The sequence below is a fragment of the Cygnus atratus genome, chromosome 7, assembly GCF_013377495.2.
Source record: "Cygnus atratus isolate AKBS03 ecotype Queensland, Australia chromosome 7, CAtr_DNAZoo_HiC_assembly, whole genome shotgun sequence".
Classification (NCBI taxonomy): domain Eukaryota; kingdom Metazoa; phylum Chordata; class Aves; order Anseriformes; family Anatidae; genus Cygnus; species Cygnus atratus.
In genome coordinates this window covers 6,224,685-6,240,377 of record NC_066368.1, presented here as the reverse complement: position 1 = coordinate 6,240,377, position 15,693 = coordinate 6,224,685, and the positions used below count along the sequence as shown (strand labels likewise).

The following is a 15,693-nucleotide window of genomic DNA, read 5'->3' as shown; positions in this document are numbered from 1 at the left end:
ATCAGGTTTTGTAGCGGCGAGGCGATTTGTATTATTATGTTCTAAAGCTCCAGGTATGCGATCTGCATTTGCAAGTACTGACCCGAGTATGTTCACGCCAGTAGATCATAAACCAACAAAAATATGAAAAGGAGGGATCATCACAAGCTGGCCCATGTGGTTCCTGGCTGAGCACAGTTTGTTTTCCCTGGGTGATGTAATGGGGATTTGTAAAATTTGCTCCGCTGTCATTCATTGTTTTGACTCATTTCATTGACCTTTTCTGTTTTCAGTTATTCTTTGCGTTGGTAGGAGATGTGGGTTATTTCTGGCCTTCTCTTATAACATAGCTAGTTTACTTGCATTGGCCCGGTGTCATGTTGAGATGCTAGTATAACTTGCACCAGTTGTGTGTGCCAGTCATAATGACAAAGGCAGAGCTGTGCTTGACATAAAAAACCGTGATGTCTGTTTCCATTTCTGAAATCGATTTGAAAGCTGACAGTTTACTGTAAAATGCACTTTGTTGTTGCCAAAGAGGGGAACTAAAAAGCAAACAAGTGGTGAAAGGCAGCTATTGTTCTTTAAAATATGTGAAGCTTTTAATTAACTGAAAGAAATAGGCTAGCGTTGGACACCACTTAATTCAGGCTCTTATTCAGAGACAGCCATTTCTTCTTCTCAACTGAAACAGATAAATTAGCCAGTTTTGAGACCTTGTTCATAAATATGCTGATGATCGTTTTACGTGGACTGAAACGGTGTCAAAGAAAAGTTTTAAAGACTTGCTGTTGGTACTTACTAAATGTACAGAATAATGTTAATTTTGGAAGTGTTCGCAGCCAGACCAAAAAAGGGAGCATGCACATAAATTTGAAACTTGCTATCCTGTCAGAGCAGGAGCAGGGATGAGTTTCAGACAAGTCCTTCTAGTTAAGATCAGTCTGCAGAAGAAATGGATGTATAACTGTATCTGCTGCTTTGACCTTTAACATTTTGACTGTCTTCTCCTGCCTCCCTCCAATTTCCCCTATAATTTTCAGTTTGATTTTGGATATTTGGTAAAACTCATTAAGGCTGACTTTTTCTTTTTTCTTTTTTCTTTTTTTTTTTTTCTAAATTTGTGTTCACTTAAGGGAAATATTTCATCTCCTTAAAACAAATACTGTATGATCTGTGTCCAATCAGAAATTGGACACAGCCAATGAAAACAACAGCAATTTGTCTTTTGAATATGGAATATTTGCAATTACCTGCCTGTTCCAAATGTATGGTGCAAGAATTATTATCAAAAAAAAAATAATCAAACACCTTAGAAATTCTAAAAACATAGGAATAGTGGTTCATGAATGGAGAGGAACTGAACTGAGAAGACTCAGTATTCTTCCTGAATGTTTGGTCAAGTCTAGGATCACCCCAGGATGAGCCATAGTTCATCCATTCCCAAACCAGAGTCATTTTTCAGAGTATTTCCTCCTCCAGAAAAATCTAGAAAAGTGTCTATTTACTCTTAGGTATAGACACTCCTGCCAGCAGAGCCCCAGTAAGCAAGGTAGGACCCAGAAACAGACGGTCAACAGTCCCCTGTTAAGCAGCATGATCACTTCTATCTCAGGCAGCTCTCAGTTCAGCCTCTGTTTTCATAGCTCTGAACCCTTGGCCTTCCTCAGGGGATGTCTGTTGGTCTCGGGCTGCTTGTTGCCTGTCACAAGCAACATACTTATCTGTCACAGTTACATACTGGCCTTTCATAAAGACTTTGCAGCCACTGTGTGAGTCCCCAAATTCTTTTCTTGATCCAGGAACAAATGCAGATCGCTATTCAGACTCTCTTTCTTCTGTTTTACTCTACAAGGCACGTTGCTGTTAGGAAAAGCCCTTTGACTTTAATCACAGTTATTAATTCTTCTGTATAGCAGGAATTCAGACTGATTTTTTTTTTGCTCAAAATAACATCTCTGATGGTCTGCCTTGGACAGAAATGGCCTTCAGGCAGAAATTTTCAATCCAGATGTAAACATCCCCCAAAGTTTAGGAGCTCAGTTCCTGCAGGTGTTGTGTTAAGCCAGACTTAATTTATTAAGAGAAGCAAAGATACTTGTCTAGTGTCTAACTGCCCTTGTAAAAGTTCATTTAAGCCAATGGGAGACTCCTTGTTAATTTTCAGCACGCATTACCAGTGCATATTTCTATTCAGCTTGTGTAACTCCTTCTCTTATGAAACACATTAAACATATCACTTTGTTCCTAGGCTGAAACCATGAGTAAAATAAAATAGAAATTAAGTAGGAGTCAAGTGACCCTACTGTTCAAGAAGTCTGTATTTTCTCCTCTTGTTTTGTTTCTCTTTTGCTCCAAGATGAGGATTATAAAATGCTTATATATCCTTTTCATCTGAGATAGATCTGTCCTTGACCACCTCAGTGGGGAACCATTCCAAGAATACCTAAACAGCATGTACTTCGACAGGTTTCTCCAGTGGAAGTGGTTGGAAAGGTAAGTCACAATATTTTATTTATTTATTTATTTATTTTTAATAGAGGTGAATACAAAAGGTTTATTTTCACTTTCCATGCAAAGCTCATAGAATACTGTCAAAATCTGGCAGCTGAGATGGTGCACGTACAGTCCCTTTGTCTTGAAGGCAAAGTCAGTTTGTCCTTTCTTCATCATTATTAGCACCTCCTCCCAGGGCTTGACATTTATGGCCTTCTCTATGCAGCGATTCTCTCCCTCTTTATGCTGTTCTCCTTCAAAAGATCCATCAAGACTCATTCCCTGTCTCCCTGAGCTGTACTCCAGGGAAGCTCTCCCAGAGGTCCAGGAAGGCTTTTCTAATTTTAGCTTTTGTTTGTAAGTCTTTACTGTTAGAAGGTTCAAGAAGAAGTGATGGTTTTAGCCCCATGAAGATGCCATGTAGAAAAGTCATGGTTATGTTGGCACTGGATTCAATTTAACTATGAACTGAGTCTCCAGCTGTGATCATCCACCAAGTACGATTGGTGTCTGGGGCATGGGCAGTGCTCCTTTATCCTCCATGAATGTGCTCACACCCAGAAATGCTCTCCAGCCACCGCCTTCTCTCTCAAGGACACCGCTGTCCTGGAGGTGGCAGGCTCCAGCAAGCAGCTTGGGCAACTTCTTTGCTCAGTATGCTTGTGCATGCCTGGTGAATAGGACAAGACGTACAACCCATAAAAAATAGGAATCCAAGTCTCCTCTGTGATCCAGGAAACCTCTGTGACCAATTTCATTGTAGGCCCTGTCACAATGAGCTATTCGTGGCACAGTGGGAGGACACATTGCGCTTGTTTATGACCTAGCCTTGTGCATCTATAGCGCTAAATGTACGATACACATCCAGTCTCTGGCTTTTGCGTTCGCAAACACTGCCCAAGCAAGAGTGAAACAGATGCTGCTTGGTAGGGAAGTAAATAATAAAAGAGAAATCCACCCCAAAACACCAGGAAGCCTGTTTTGGCTTCTAAAGCTCAAACGTTCTGCTGTTTAATTGTATTAGGTATGATTAAAATACATTCTGATTTTTTGTTGTCTATTTAGCTACGCTCTGAATATGGTGACTTTTTGTCTAGACCAGTTATCACAATTATTAAAACACTGTAAACAGACAAAAATGCGGCATATAGATCCTCACATGGTATTTATTGGCTAGACATTGAAGAGCACATTTAATGAGCAAGCTGCCTTAGTGGGTATTAATTTGCAGGGAACGGGACCTTTGCCCCCTCCTTGCTGGTGAGTGCCGTAGCAGATGACCACTGCTGGGTGACAGCGACCTTGAGTCAAGAGAAGCCCCAATTGCCACAAATGGAATTAATTACGGCGGATGAGCTGGGACCAGATCCTCGAGTGGTGCATATGAGCATAAGGGCTCGGAGATCAAACGAGCTGTGCCAGTTACTCTCCCTGGAAAGCTGCACAGCTGCCGCAGAGGGGGAAGGGAGGTGGTGGGCAGAGGGGAGAGCCGCTTCATGCCAAGACATGCTCCACATGCCATCTCCTCTGAATCCAGCATTTACTCTTCCATTTCAATTGAAAAACATCAGATGATTCATCTCTAGCCAGGCTATTTCCCAGCTATTTTCACATTCAGGATAAGGAATTTACTCAAATGCTTTGAGGATTTTATTTTTTTCCATTCTCCCAACAAATGTGACAAGCTATTGGCTGTGCCTATCCAGTTTAAGAACTGTTTTTTAGGATTAGCAAAGAGCTATTAGTAGCATGGAGTGATCAACAGCTCCTTCTGGCAGCCTGCTGGCTCCAGTGGAGAGTCAAATAGTCGATTTACTCCAGGGACATTGCTGAGCACGTAGTTATCACTGTTAATTGTTGCTTTTAACCCTAACAGAATTTGCAGTATCTTCTTAGAAGCCTGAAAATAACATTTTTCCTCTTTCCGTTTTGGCTATTTGCATAGTTTTCTCCCCCTACTTTTAAAAACAATGATGAGCATAAATGAAACGATTCACTTTAACGTTTATTCCTTATTGTCATCAACCTCATCATCGCCGCCGCTGGAACAGCCATGTTATTGTGCTCCCTCTGCCGGCTGGCTGCCCGCCAAAGGAAAACAAAGCTCTGACGAGGTTCTGATGAACGTTCATATCGACTGCTAATGCAATTTTAAAACTTCGGTGATAGACTGGTGGACACAAAATCAGATATCTCAGAGTCCCGAGTTCTTTCTCTGTCACATTGTAAAACTTTAATGATAGCAAATGCGGTAGAAGCTAGATCTAGGGCTGGAGCCCTTTTGGTAGAGCAGATTTTTGTGGGAATTTCCTAAGATCTTCCTAAGACCCTGTGGAGAACTCTGCTGTCAGAAAGACTTGTTTAACCCCTAATTTGGCCTTTAAATTACTACAGAAAATGCACGCAGGTTAACTCACCAGAGGGAAAAAAAAATAAGACAAAAAAAAAAAAAGACCCTCTGCTTAATTTGCTCAAGAAACTGAACCAAAAGGCTTTCTTGTCAGGTGAATGGTTGCAGCTAATCTGTTTCACATGCCCAAAAGGAAAGAGATGCTCTTCCTCCTTTCTTGCCCAGCGGTGCTGTCCCAAGAGGCAGGTAATTCAGGTTGGGCCGGAAGGGCTCCGAGCCCTGCTTCCTGCTCCTGCCCTTCTGTGAATGGGATCCGAATTCTCCTCTCCAGTTCCCGGGATTGTTTTTTGCTTGTTTCATATTGACTTCCTGTTTTGCTTAAGGTCAAGAAAACAGAAGTATTTTCATAGTGGTTGGATCTTGGATCTCTTTTTCTCAGCTTGAAGACCTAAGTAATTAGATGTTAGCCCAGCACGACCCTTAAAAAATTCCTCTGTACCATGAGATGAGCCATGGAATTAATATGCTGTTGCAAGCTCTCAGGCCTCATCTCTGCTTGACAAAGGCCAAAACTGTATAACGGAGATTCAGAACCCTCCTCGGTCCTAAGATGCTAGCAGAAATTATACTGATGACTCACTAATGTGTTGTATTTTATTACAGCTTAATATGTTGGAATTGAAAAGTTCAGGCCATACATAGTATTGAAGTAATGTAATTACATAATTATATATTATATTATATAATATAATTACCTTGAAATAATGTGATTATATAATATTTATCTATTTTGCTTTTCAAAAGTATGCCCTGAAATAAATAAATCATGGAGAGTGCATTAAATGTAGTGTGTCTTTTTTTTTTTTTTTTCCTTTTCTTCCAGGCAACCAGTAACGAAAAACACGTTTAGGCAGTACAGGGTGCTAGGGAAAGGCGGCTTTGGGGAGGTGAGTGATTCTGAAAGTTTCTGTTAAGAATGTTTCTTCCTTCTCAGGCACTGCAGGTTACAGTATCTTGATGAGACAGAGGCTGATTTTCATTAATTGCTGACAGTTTTACTTAACCTCTCTTGACACTGCAATCTCAAAAGAACACTTTCAAAAATTATTTTGTGTTTGACTGTTGCAGTCACAGTGGAATTAGGGTCACACCCTGCTTGTATTTTACCAATGGCTTGAGGTCACTGCCTGGGCAGCAGGGTCTGAGGAGGCAGAGGCAGGCCTTTGTGGAGCAGATTACCATCTACACAGACAAAAGGAGGTGGGATAGGAAGCAGGCGGAGGAAAGTGAAATAATTAAACCAATATTACACAGCAGGTTTGGAAACAGTAGGCGGTTCCCCAGATGCCCCCGCCTAAGTCTTATTTGCTACACCACTGTCTCTAGCCTTAAAAGGACTAAATCAGATCAGACCAGATTGTGAGGAGCAAAGTGCAACCCAGAAAAAGTGTTTTCTTTGACTTACCCAGCAATTGTTCTCTTTAATTCTCAGGTCTGCGCTTGCCAAGTCCGAGCAACAGGGAAGATGTACGCCTGCAAAAGATTAGAGAAGAAGAGAATAAAAAAGAGGAAAGGCGAATCCATGGCACTAAATGAAAAGCAGATTTTAGAAAAAGTCAATAGTCAGTTTGTAGTGAGTATTGAACTCTCTAGAGCTTAGTTCTGTGCTCACCTGCTGGGCACCCTCTCCTGTTGTATCTGATCCCTCTTCCAACTCCTGTCACAGAAAAGGTGCCATTTTCTGTAGGGAGCCAATCCTTCCACATTTCACCTTACTCCTGCTCCATGCACGTTTGCAGAGTCTCGGTTTTATCTGTGGTCTGTGGGAAATGCACCAAGCAAGGTGCCTGTTTCTACCATGTGAGCTTGATGCTCTTTACAGGCTTGACTTGCATCAGGGCTTGCATCAGGCTGAGCTATTTTTATCCTGCGTGATTACCTGAATCCCCAGTGCCTGGGAGAGAGGAGCTTGGAGCAGACTGAAGGAGATTCAGCCCAAATAGATCAGAAGAGACTGGCTGGTAGGAGCACCTAGCCAGTGACGTGGAGCTGGTCTGCCTGACTTGGGGCTTTCCTGAGTTCTGCCAGCTCGTGTGGGCTGTCTGGGAACCCACTGAGATGGTGTTTTTTTGACAGCTGTCCAACAAAACAGAGCAGCTGGAGTTGGATCTCCCCTTGACTGTTAAGATTTCTGTTGCCCAGAAGCATCTGAGAGTTAAACTTGGGGATTCTGATGATGAGTAGTCTGGGTTCAACAAATCGATCTATAAAATCCTAACATCTGATTTTTCTATACGTTTAAAATGTGTATTTGCTATTGTGATAAGGCCCTTATCAAATTCAATGTGTTTTTTTTCTCTTTTTCTAGTGAAAATTGTTTATGAAAAGTGAGTGATTTCTCCTTAGTAGATAACTGAACTGTCAAAACCATGCTACAAATGTTTTTCTAGGTCAATTTAGCCTATGCCTATGAAACAAAGGATGCACTGTGTTTAGTTCTGACCATAATGAATGGAGGTGACCTGAAGTTTCATATCTACAACATGGGAAACCCAGGCTTTGAAGAGGAAAGAGCTTTGTTTTATGCAGCAGAGATTCTCTGTGGTTTAGAAGACCTTCACAGAGAAAATACAGTATATAGGTAAGCATTCTTTAGAGTCTTAAGACAACTTTCCCAGGTAGAACAGAATTGTCTGCATCCCCCCTGCTCATGGTGGTACAATGCAGTTTAGGTGTCTCAGTGTCTTTGATGAAATTTTCCAAACCCATGTACAAATACAGTACGATTCAGTAGTAGTGGAAGGAAGCAGTTGCTTCACTAAAAACATCATGTTTAAATTACACAGAACTAACACAAAACTCCCCCAAATCCTACCTCAGCATGCACTGAATGACCTAAGAGAATTATGAAAGTTCTTCAAAGAGATTTAATTAAGGAATCAAGTTTCTAGTTGGTATGAAATGGAGATCATTCTATTCAAGCCTCTGTTTTAATTAGATTGCGTTGCATTAGGGGCTATGACACATCAGACATGGGGAAAAAAAAAACACCTCTCCTGCCCCATAGGGAGCAGAATATATAGATGATGAAGGGAAAGCTGTGGCCCATGAGCCATGGTAGTTTGCTGTAATTGGTTTCATTCTCTCCTCACATAGTTTGTGCTGGTTTCATTCTCCTCTCATGCAGTTTGTGCTAGAGCAGGTGGAACCACTCTGAAGTCTGGGCACCCTGGACAAATGGTGCCTCTTCACTTCCAGCTGAGAGCCAAGTGAGTTTGGAAAGCAGACACCCCCTCCATCCAGGGAGAAGCTGCACATCCTCACAGAGAGCACAACATGCTCTCTGCTAGAGCACTGCTGGTGCTTCAGGACCTGCAGCAAACCCACATCTCTCCTTGCTACCTCCTACTTTTCCTGCAAAATGAGGCAGTCTCTAGGTCTCCTTTACTGCTGTGGAGCAGGGACACTGGCTGGCAGTGTCCTGCAGGCAGCCGGGGACTTCCCTCTCTTCCAGCAGAGTAATTAACACAGGAGGGTTTGAGACAAAGGGCACAGATTAATGCCCTAGGAAATGGAAACTCTAGTTTTGATTAGCTAGATGAGCCAAGTTCTTGGTTTCCAGGCTGGCTTATGGCTATACACAAGCACTCTGTCAGGACATCTTCGGGTTTACTGGCTGGATAAGAAGGGTGGCTCTAGAGAGAGCTCTCATGGCTCCACAGGGATTTATTTATTTTTCTTTAATCAACAACCAATATAGTTGTAAACAACATTTAATGCTTGTCTTCATGATCCTAGCTTGTGAAATCATTATTGCTGGCATTCACAGCAGAAGAGGTCCTGTAAATTGATGGAAGAACATCCAAGGACAATATTTAATAGACAATAATATGGTGGTTTGTTGTGCTTTTTTTTTTTTTTTTAAACTAAGCTACACTTTAAATCATTGATATGCCCATGTATAATAAGCATTGTGCATATGCTTGTATATAGATAAATTATGATATTGTTCCTTGGAGGAGTTCTCTAACAAATTGCCACTCGGTTGCCTTGCTGTGACTCAGATCCTGCTAGCTCGTACAAGGAGGGCAGACATAGATAATATGCTGATTTATTTGGCACTGGCCCAGAAGTAGAATTTTTCAAGGAACAAAATAGAATTAAATGTTTAATGTCAACTGAAAAATCAGATCATGAGTGACATACCTGGCTTCCTTTTTCTTTAAAAAAAAACATCCTACTATGTTCAGAAAAGTTTTAGGAGGTATTTTATTGTTTCTTAAAAAAAAGTAAATCATAAGCATACCTTATTGATGAAAATGACAAATACATTCATAACGTGACTGGTAAAATGCCATACTAATGCCACTCTCTAATAAAACAAATTAGATCTGGCCATCTAAAATAGTATGGGGCTCTGAGAGAAATGGCATCCTACCTTCTTAAGAACTTGTTTCATGCTCCTCTTAAAAGAGCTGCTAGTTTGCACTTCAGATGGCACATTCATTTTGGTGATGAATGATATTATATCCTAGTAGGTGACATTTTCTAGCAGTATTTCAGGAGCAGCTGCAGAGACCCCTAATTTGTAATACTGCAAAGTGTTTTGGGACCCGTGAGAAGTGCTATATAGGTCAATAAAATATAGCAACTAAATGCTACAGCTTTCTCAAGGTGAATAATTCATAGCAAAACACTTATTCCTCAGACTTAATTTCATTTTCTGTGAACAAAACGCTTCTGAGTAAATCAGAGCATTCCAAAATACCTCCCCATCTCATGCACCAGTGATGCACGCTGTGTATGTGACCCGAAAAAACAACCGGGCCAGATTTCAGGTTCAGCATCAGATAAAAAGTCAGAATTCCCTTGTCAAAGAAGGAGCTTCCATTATATTTCTCAACTGTACCATGTTAGTAAAGGTCAATGGGTTGATTGTTCATGGAAAGCAAAAAAGAAAACCTTCTGCTTCTCCTCGAATTTATATATATATATAATAGCAGTGTAGCAATATATATATTATAGCAGTGCCTGCAAGCTCCAATCTGCATCAAGATCACAATGTTCTAGGCATTACAGTACACAGCAAAGCCTTGTCCACCATGATTAATTGTATTGTTTATGCTGTCCTGTAGAGCAGAACAATGCACTATAGCCTTTCCAGCATGGGTGTAGTGCCAGCAGTTTATGTTTCAGTATGTTTAGACAAGGCCAGTTTACATTTCGGAAACTGTACTGTTGGGAAGCATATTTACACATAACTGGGTCCACAGAGGAGTGTTAATTCTTCTAGACATTTCAGCGCAAAAATCACAGTCGTCCCTGACACTTCCAAGTGTTAGCCATGCAAAGGGAGCCATCCTTGATCCTGAGGAACCGGAGATCTGAAAACAGAAATGACAAGTGGTGTCTTGGGGGGAAGGAAAGTTGACCTTAATTGCCCTAAATCACAAAGGACTGTAAGGGCCGAACTGTTCTCGGAGCCTTCATGGAGTCTCTCGTTTTTTCATTCAAAGAAAATATCTTTTCTCAGCTAGCATGCAGAATCCTTTTCATTTAGCCATAGTCATAGCTTTAGGTGGGACTAATAAGTGCTGGAGTGGAAGATGAAGTAACTAATGAAGTCTAAGCTCTCCAAGGAAAGAGTTCTTAAAGGATTTGGAATAAGTCTTAAAAAATAAATAGGAAATGCCCCCCACCACGTTGCTCTAGTACTGGAAAACTTCTGCTGATAGGCAGGGAAAGCCCACAGAGATATGTTAAACAAAATCACAGATTCCCCTCAGTGTCCAGCTGCCCTTCACATATATCAGTATTGTTTACTTGGAAAGTAAGCTTGGTATCGTCGGGCACCCAGTGACATTTATCTTGAGAGGCTGAGTGTCTGAAACAGGCAAGTAGGGGAGATTGTTCACGGCATTCTGTGCTCTTGCTTGAAAAAAATAAATAGAAATGAGACAGATTTTGAAGTGTCACTTTCATCAGTGTTGAAACTGTCACATATCTGTCTCTGTTCAGAGGAAAACTCACGGCACTGAAGTGATGCAGGAGGCCTCCTGCCCAGGAGGCCAGCTCCCGGCTGGCTCCTCTCTGCCCTGTGCTTGTGCAGAGGCTGCTCCTTGCCCCTGCGATGTCTGCATAGGAGCAGGGAGAGCAGCCGTACAGCCCCCACTTTGACAGAAGCCCCCTGCCACCAGGAGAGGCAGGGATGGAGAGGGGCTGGCACGGACAGCACCTAAAAGCTGCAGCTGGTAGAGCCGGCTTGGTGTGGACAAGCCCTTTATGGGAATGACCTGCCACAGCTCTGCTACATATATGAAAATGGGAGATATTTTTTTCAGAAGTTCATAACTTGGCTGGATTGGGGATTTTCTTTTTTCCACATGAGCAGCGAAAGGCACATCTTTGACATCAGAGTGACCACCTTGCCAGTTTTCATGGCACTGCTCCAAACCACATAGGCATCAGAGTTTCCTAAATGTTTGTAAGAAGAGTTTTAATCTGGGCACAGCATTCCCCTCTCTGCCCCTCATTTTTCCAAGCTAGCTGAAACCGTTATGCATGTGCACAAGTGCATGTACACACATTCACGTCACTGGCCTGAGCCAGATGCCAGGCAGAGCAAATCTGAGGCCAGCGGATTGCTGTTATCATTTTCATAAGCAAATAAAATATTTTAAAATATTTAATATTTTAACAAAAATATTTTATAAAAGGAAATGTTGCAGAGATTTATCAACACACAGGACTACAAGGCTTGGTTTACAGGGTTTACTGGTCTAGATGGATGAGTCCATTATGGAGTGCATTATGAACTAAAAGCTTGGCTTAGTGGAAAAATGTAACTCCAGTTTAGAAAAAGACATATGGTTTCGTTCTAACTACGGGGTGAGTTGCAGAAAGTTGTATTGGTTCCATGAGTTCCTTACTGTTTGAGTTGACACTCAGTTGGTTTATTACTAGTAATAAATGCACTCGCACACTGTCATATGCTTATGTGATCAAACCCAGCTTCATACAAATAACTGCTATCTTTCATTTGCAGAGATTTGAAGCCAGAAAATATCTTGCTAGATGATTATGGTAAGTCTCAGAGGTTTACAGAGGTTCTTTCACAGTAAAATAGATTAAGTTAGTTTTAGGATACATATTGCACAAAGACAAATAATGCTCTGAAGTGAATAAGAGGCTCAGCATATTCTAATACTATGTCTTGGGGTGGGTAAAGTGCTAGGACTCGCTGCACGGGTGGAAGGAAGCAGCTGTGCTACACAGCAGGGTGTGTTCTTGAGAGCATGACTTTGCTGGTGGTATCTGCCTTTTTTCCATTGTTTTTCCATCCCTATTGTTACAAGGCTAGCACAACACAAAGGACATTGTGATTTCTAATCTATGCTCCCCACTCCATTTTCAAAAGTACTTTCGTCCTTTGCTGAGCCAGCTCTCATTTTATGCAAAGCCAGGTACCCATTTGCTGCTGAGAGCAGCGGTAATCAAATCTTACGCTGAGTTATAGACCAGATGTAGTCCCTTCAGCCATCAAAGAGTCTCAGAATTATGTCAGCCCATCCATCCACTGTGATCAGTTCAAGATACTTCCCTACAGTATGCTACTCGGTGTCTTTTTTTGGTTTGCTTTGAAATACCTAACGCAATCCACTCTAGTCCATAGCCTCACCGTTAACATTTCACTGCATTATATCCCCCTCAGTAATTCCTCTTTTCCTTATCAATGAAACTGCTCCAATTCAATGATTTAAAACACTCATTTCTTCACATATCATAACAGTAAATTACAAGAGTGTTGACAACAGTTGCATTTTTGAGCTAATTTGGAGTCAAACGATTATATCTGCTTTGTGTTGTTTTGTTTGTTTGTTTTTCTTTTTCCTTCCAGGCCATATTAGAATATCTGATTTGGGCCTAGCTGTTAAAATCCCGGAGGGTGAATCAATCCGTGGAAGGGTAGGAACAGTAGGGTATATGGGTAAGTCTTCAGTAGCTCATCTTTTTGACAATTTGCTGAGATTACTTGAGCTTTGGAGATCTTTCTGCCATGTAGGCTTAAGAAAAAGAATTTTTAAAAATCACACTCTGCTGGGTACAGTTCCCTGCAGCAAACCAGAAAAAATAATAATAATAATAAAAAATCTAGAGGAAATCAGAAGTCAGGAAAAGGCTGGACCACAGCAGCTCTTAATGAGACTGGTCTACAATGCTAAATCAGCAAGGAAAATTAAAAAAAAACAGACAACAACTGGGATTCTAGTGATTTTATCATAGATTTATTTCAGTAGGGTTATGTGCACAAAGGAAACAAAAGATTTCTTTCTCATTGCTACTTTGTATAGTCTTTAAAAAGTATTTGTATGTTTGTGATGAAGTGGCTAAGTCCACATCTATGTTTTGCTATTTGGACAGCGGGAGGCTACACAAAAGAGTAGAGGTTTGTACATGGGTAAAAAACACACTCCCAGATTTAACTAGAACTGTTTTTGAAATTGAATGTGATTATTTTCATGCATTCTCTGGGTAGGCATCCTTTGTGGAATAAAAATTGCATATGCTTATTTGACTAAATAGAAACTAGCTGATATGAGCCACTGTTGTATCATATGGAAGCTTTAATGAAAGCAAGCAAATCAGCTGTCATTTCCAGGTTTTGTTATTTCAGTGTAAGTCTGTGTACACACTAAGACTCTGTGCCCATGAACATATGTGTATGTGTTTTTGTAACTATGTATGGAAGGTAAGGATGCCTGCAAGGAAGTGACTATATGCCCACAGCAAACTGGATGTTTGCAACACAAAACAAATAGATTTATTTTATTATTTTTTTTTAAAGGAGGGAAAATAAATTATAAATTGAATGAAAAGACAGAATTTGCTTTTGGATAAATGTCACTGTTGTTTACAGGATGTGTGCTTGTATGTCATTTCGTAAACAGAGAAGTCTGGAAGCACTCTTAAGACTGGGCCCCTCCTTAATACTTAGCTTCAACTTGGTTTTGTTTTGTTTTGTTTTTCAATTGGTCTGACTTGGTAGAGAACTCAGAAGACAGCATGAACATGGCATGTAGAGAAAAGAACATGGCATGTAACATGCTGCATTTTCTGTAATTCACTCAAGAGAAATCGGGAGGTATTTTTATATTCTGCCCACCATTCTCTCTTCCCGCCAACATCAAACATTGTCACAGGATACATCTTTCTCCTCCACAGCTCCAGAAGTGTTGAACAACCAGAGATATACACTCAGCCCTGACTACTGGGGACTGGGCTGTCTCATTTATGAAATGATTGCTGGGCAATCACCATTTCGTGGAAGGAAAGAGAAGGTGAAGAGGGAAGAAGTGGACAGAAGAGTGCTGGAGACAGAGGAGGTGTACTCCCATAAGTTTTCTGAGGAGGCCAAGTCCATCTGTAAAATGGTAAGGGGCTTGAAGGCCCACTGTGGCAGCTGCATTAGCAAGCTGCATCTGACATGTTCTGAGAGGTAATGCAGTACCATAGCGGGGCTGCAGAGACAAGCAATAATCAAGCTCATCTGTTGATGGGATGACTGCATTCTTTATTCATTCAAATTGTGTTTATTTGGGATCATGGTCATTTTGAGTCCTCTCCAAATTTTTATGGCCAAGGGAGCGGTATCTATTCTCGTGAGACTTTGAATGTTAGTCTGCAGTCAAGAATGCCTTTCTGTGTTTTATAATCTTGTAGAAAAAATAAAAAGGACTTGATGATGCAAGACTCTCAGTGTCTCCTGCAAGGAACTGAAAACCCCATGCTTCCATTGTCTTTGGTGAGAGCTGGGGGTAAGCAGGACAAAGATTATGCAATGCAATTATTGTGACACTCAAATGTTGTCCCACCCCATCTCACTAACTTTGTTAGCAACTTTTCCCCCAGGGTGCCAGGGTATCCAGCTTTTTTTAATACTGTTGAGCTGTCCTTTAAAATGTTTTCTCACCCTTTCAGCTGGGAGTCATTTTCATAGCACAATAGCCATGTCTGACAATGGAAATCCTCAAACCCTTTGAGAAATCTCAAAGCTGTGTCTGAATTCATCAATGTCTTGTCGACATCCATCTTTAGAAGACTGAATTGTAATTTGGAAATGGATGTAGCCTTATTCTTGATTTGTTTGCTAAAGAGTGAAGTCTCCTTTGGAGACAGTGACATATCTATGTAAACTGTAGAGAAAGAATGAAGGGAGAGAAAGATCAACAAATAGGTAGTGAGAGTTGCACCAACATCTTGTGCAATAGGCAAGCAAACAGCATATCAACAACATTCTGGTTGGCTGGCTTCGTGAAGAGACACTGAAGTCTCCTTGCAAAGTAATAATGGTAGCATTGCCAAGTATCATGCCTGGAAGTCATTAACTCACAGCGCACCAACTCATTGCTGAATCCCCAGGATAGTAATTAACTGACATCACTCTTGATAGATACTTTAGGCCATACACTGCCCTTAATCTGCGATTCAGAGCCCCAGCGTAAAAAGATGTAGGACAGCCACAGGCTAATACAGACCATTTCATGTGCTCAAAAGGTCTGCCATTTTTTCTCTAGTAGCATCTCAACTCCTACCAGGTGAAGAGCAGAGTCTGCTGGGGTGGCAGAGAGTTTGTGCACTTCCGAGTACTAGCATGAAATGAAAATGTCACAAGGCAAAAATGCTTTGCTTGTTCTATAGTTAGTTGCAGGCATGAGACATAACAGAATAAAAGTATACTTTGTAGAAAAATAACCAAGCCTGTGAGAATTTAACAGCTGAAAAGAATTAAATGTAGCATTGATAGGATAGTACTGGGGGAGTAGATAGCAAAAGTCAACATGTTGAAGTAGTCATTTTCATCTTCAAGC

General features: G+C 41.0%; 1 protein-coding gene across 4 annotated transcripts in view; it reads left to right on the top strand.

The window, feature by feature from the left end:
- The window catches only part of GRK5 (G protein-coupled receptor kinase 5), a 167,789-nt gene that overhangs the window by 132,739 nt on the left and 19,357 nt on the right, over positions 1 to 15,693 (top strand). For 3 of the 4 annotated variants that reach the window (XM_035547861.2, XM_035547860.2, XM_035547859.2), the window contains exons 6-12: positions 2,383 to 2,475; positions 5,709 to 5,772; positions 6,318 to 6,458; positions 7,276 to 7,466; positions 11,871 to 11,908; positions 12,723 to 12,812; positions 14,048 to 14,256. In XM_035547861.2, the coding sequence (XP_035403754.1) occupies positions 2,383 to 2,475; positions 5,709 to 5,772; positions 6,318 to 6,458; positions 7,276 to 7,466; positions 11,871 to 11,908; positions 12,723 to 12,812; positions 14,048 to 14,256 (826 nt within the window). Of the gene's footprint in view, positions 1 to 2,378; positions 2,476 to 5,708; positions 5,773 to 6,317; positions 6,459 to 7,275; positions 7,467 to 11,870; positions 11,909 to 12,722; positions 12,813 to 14,047; positions 14,257 to 15,693 lie in introns of all 4 variants that reach the window. The other variant, XM_035547862.2, reaches the window with a different exon arrangement.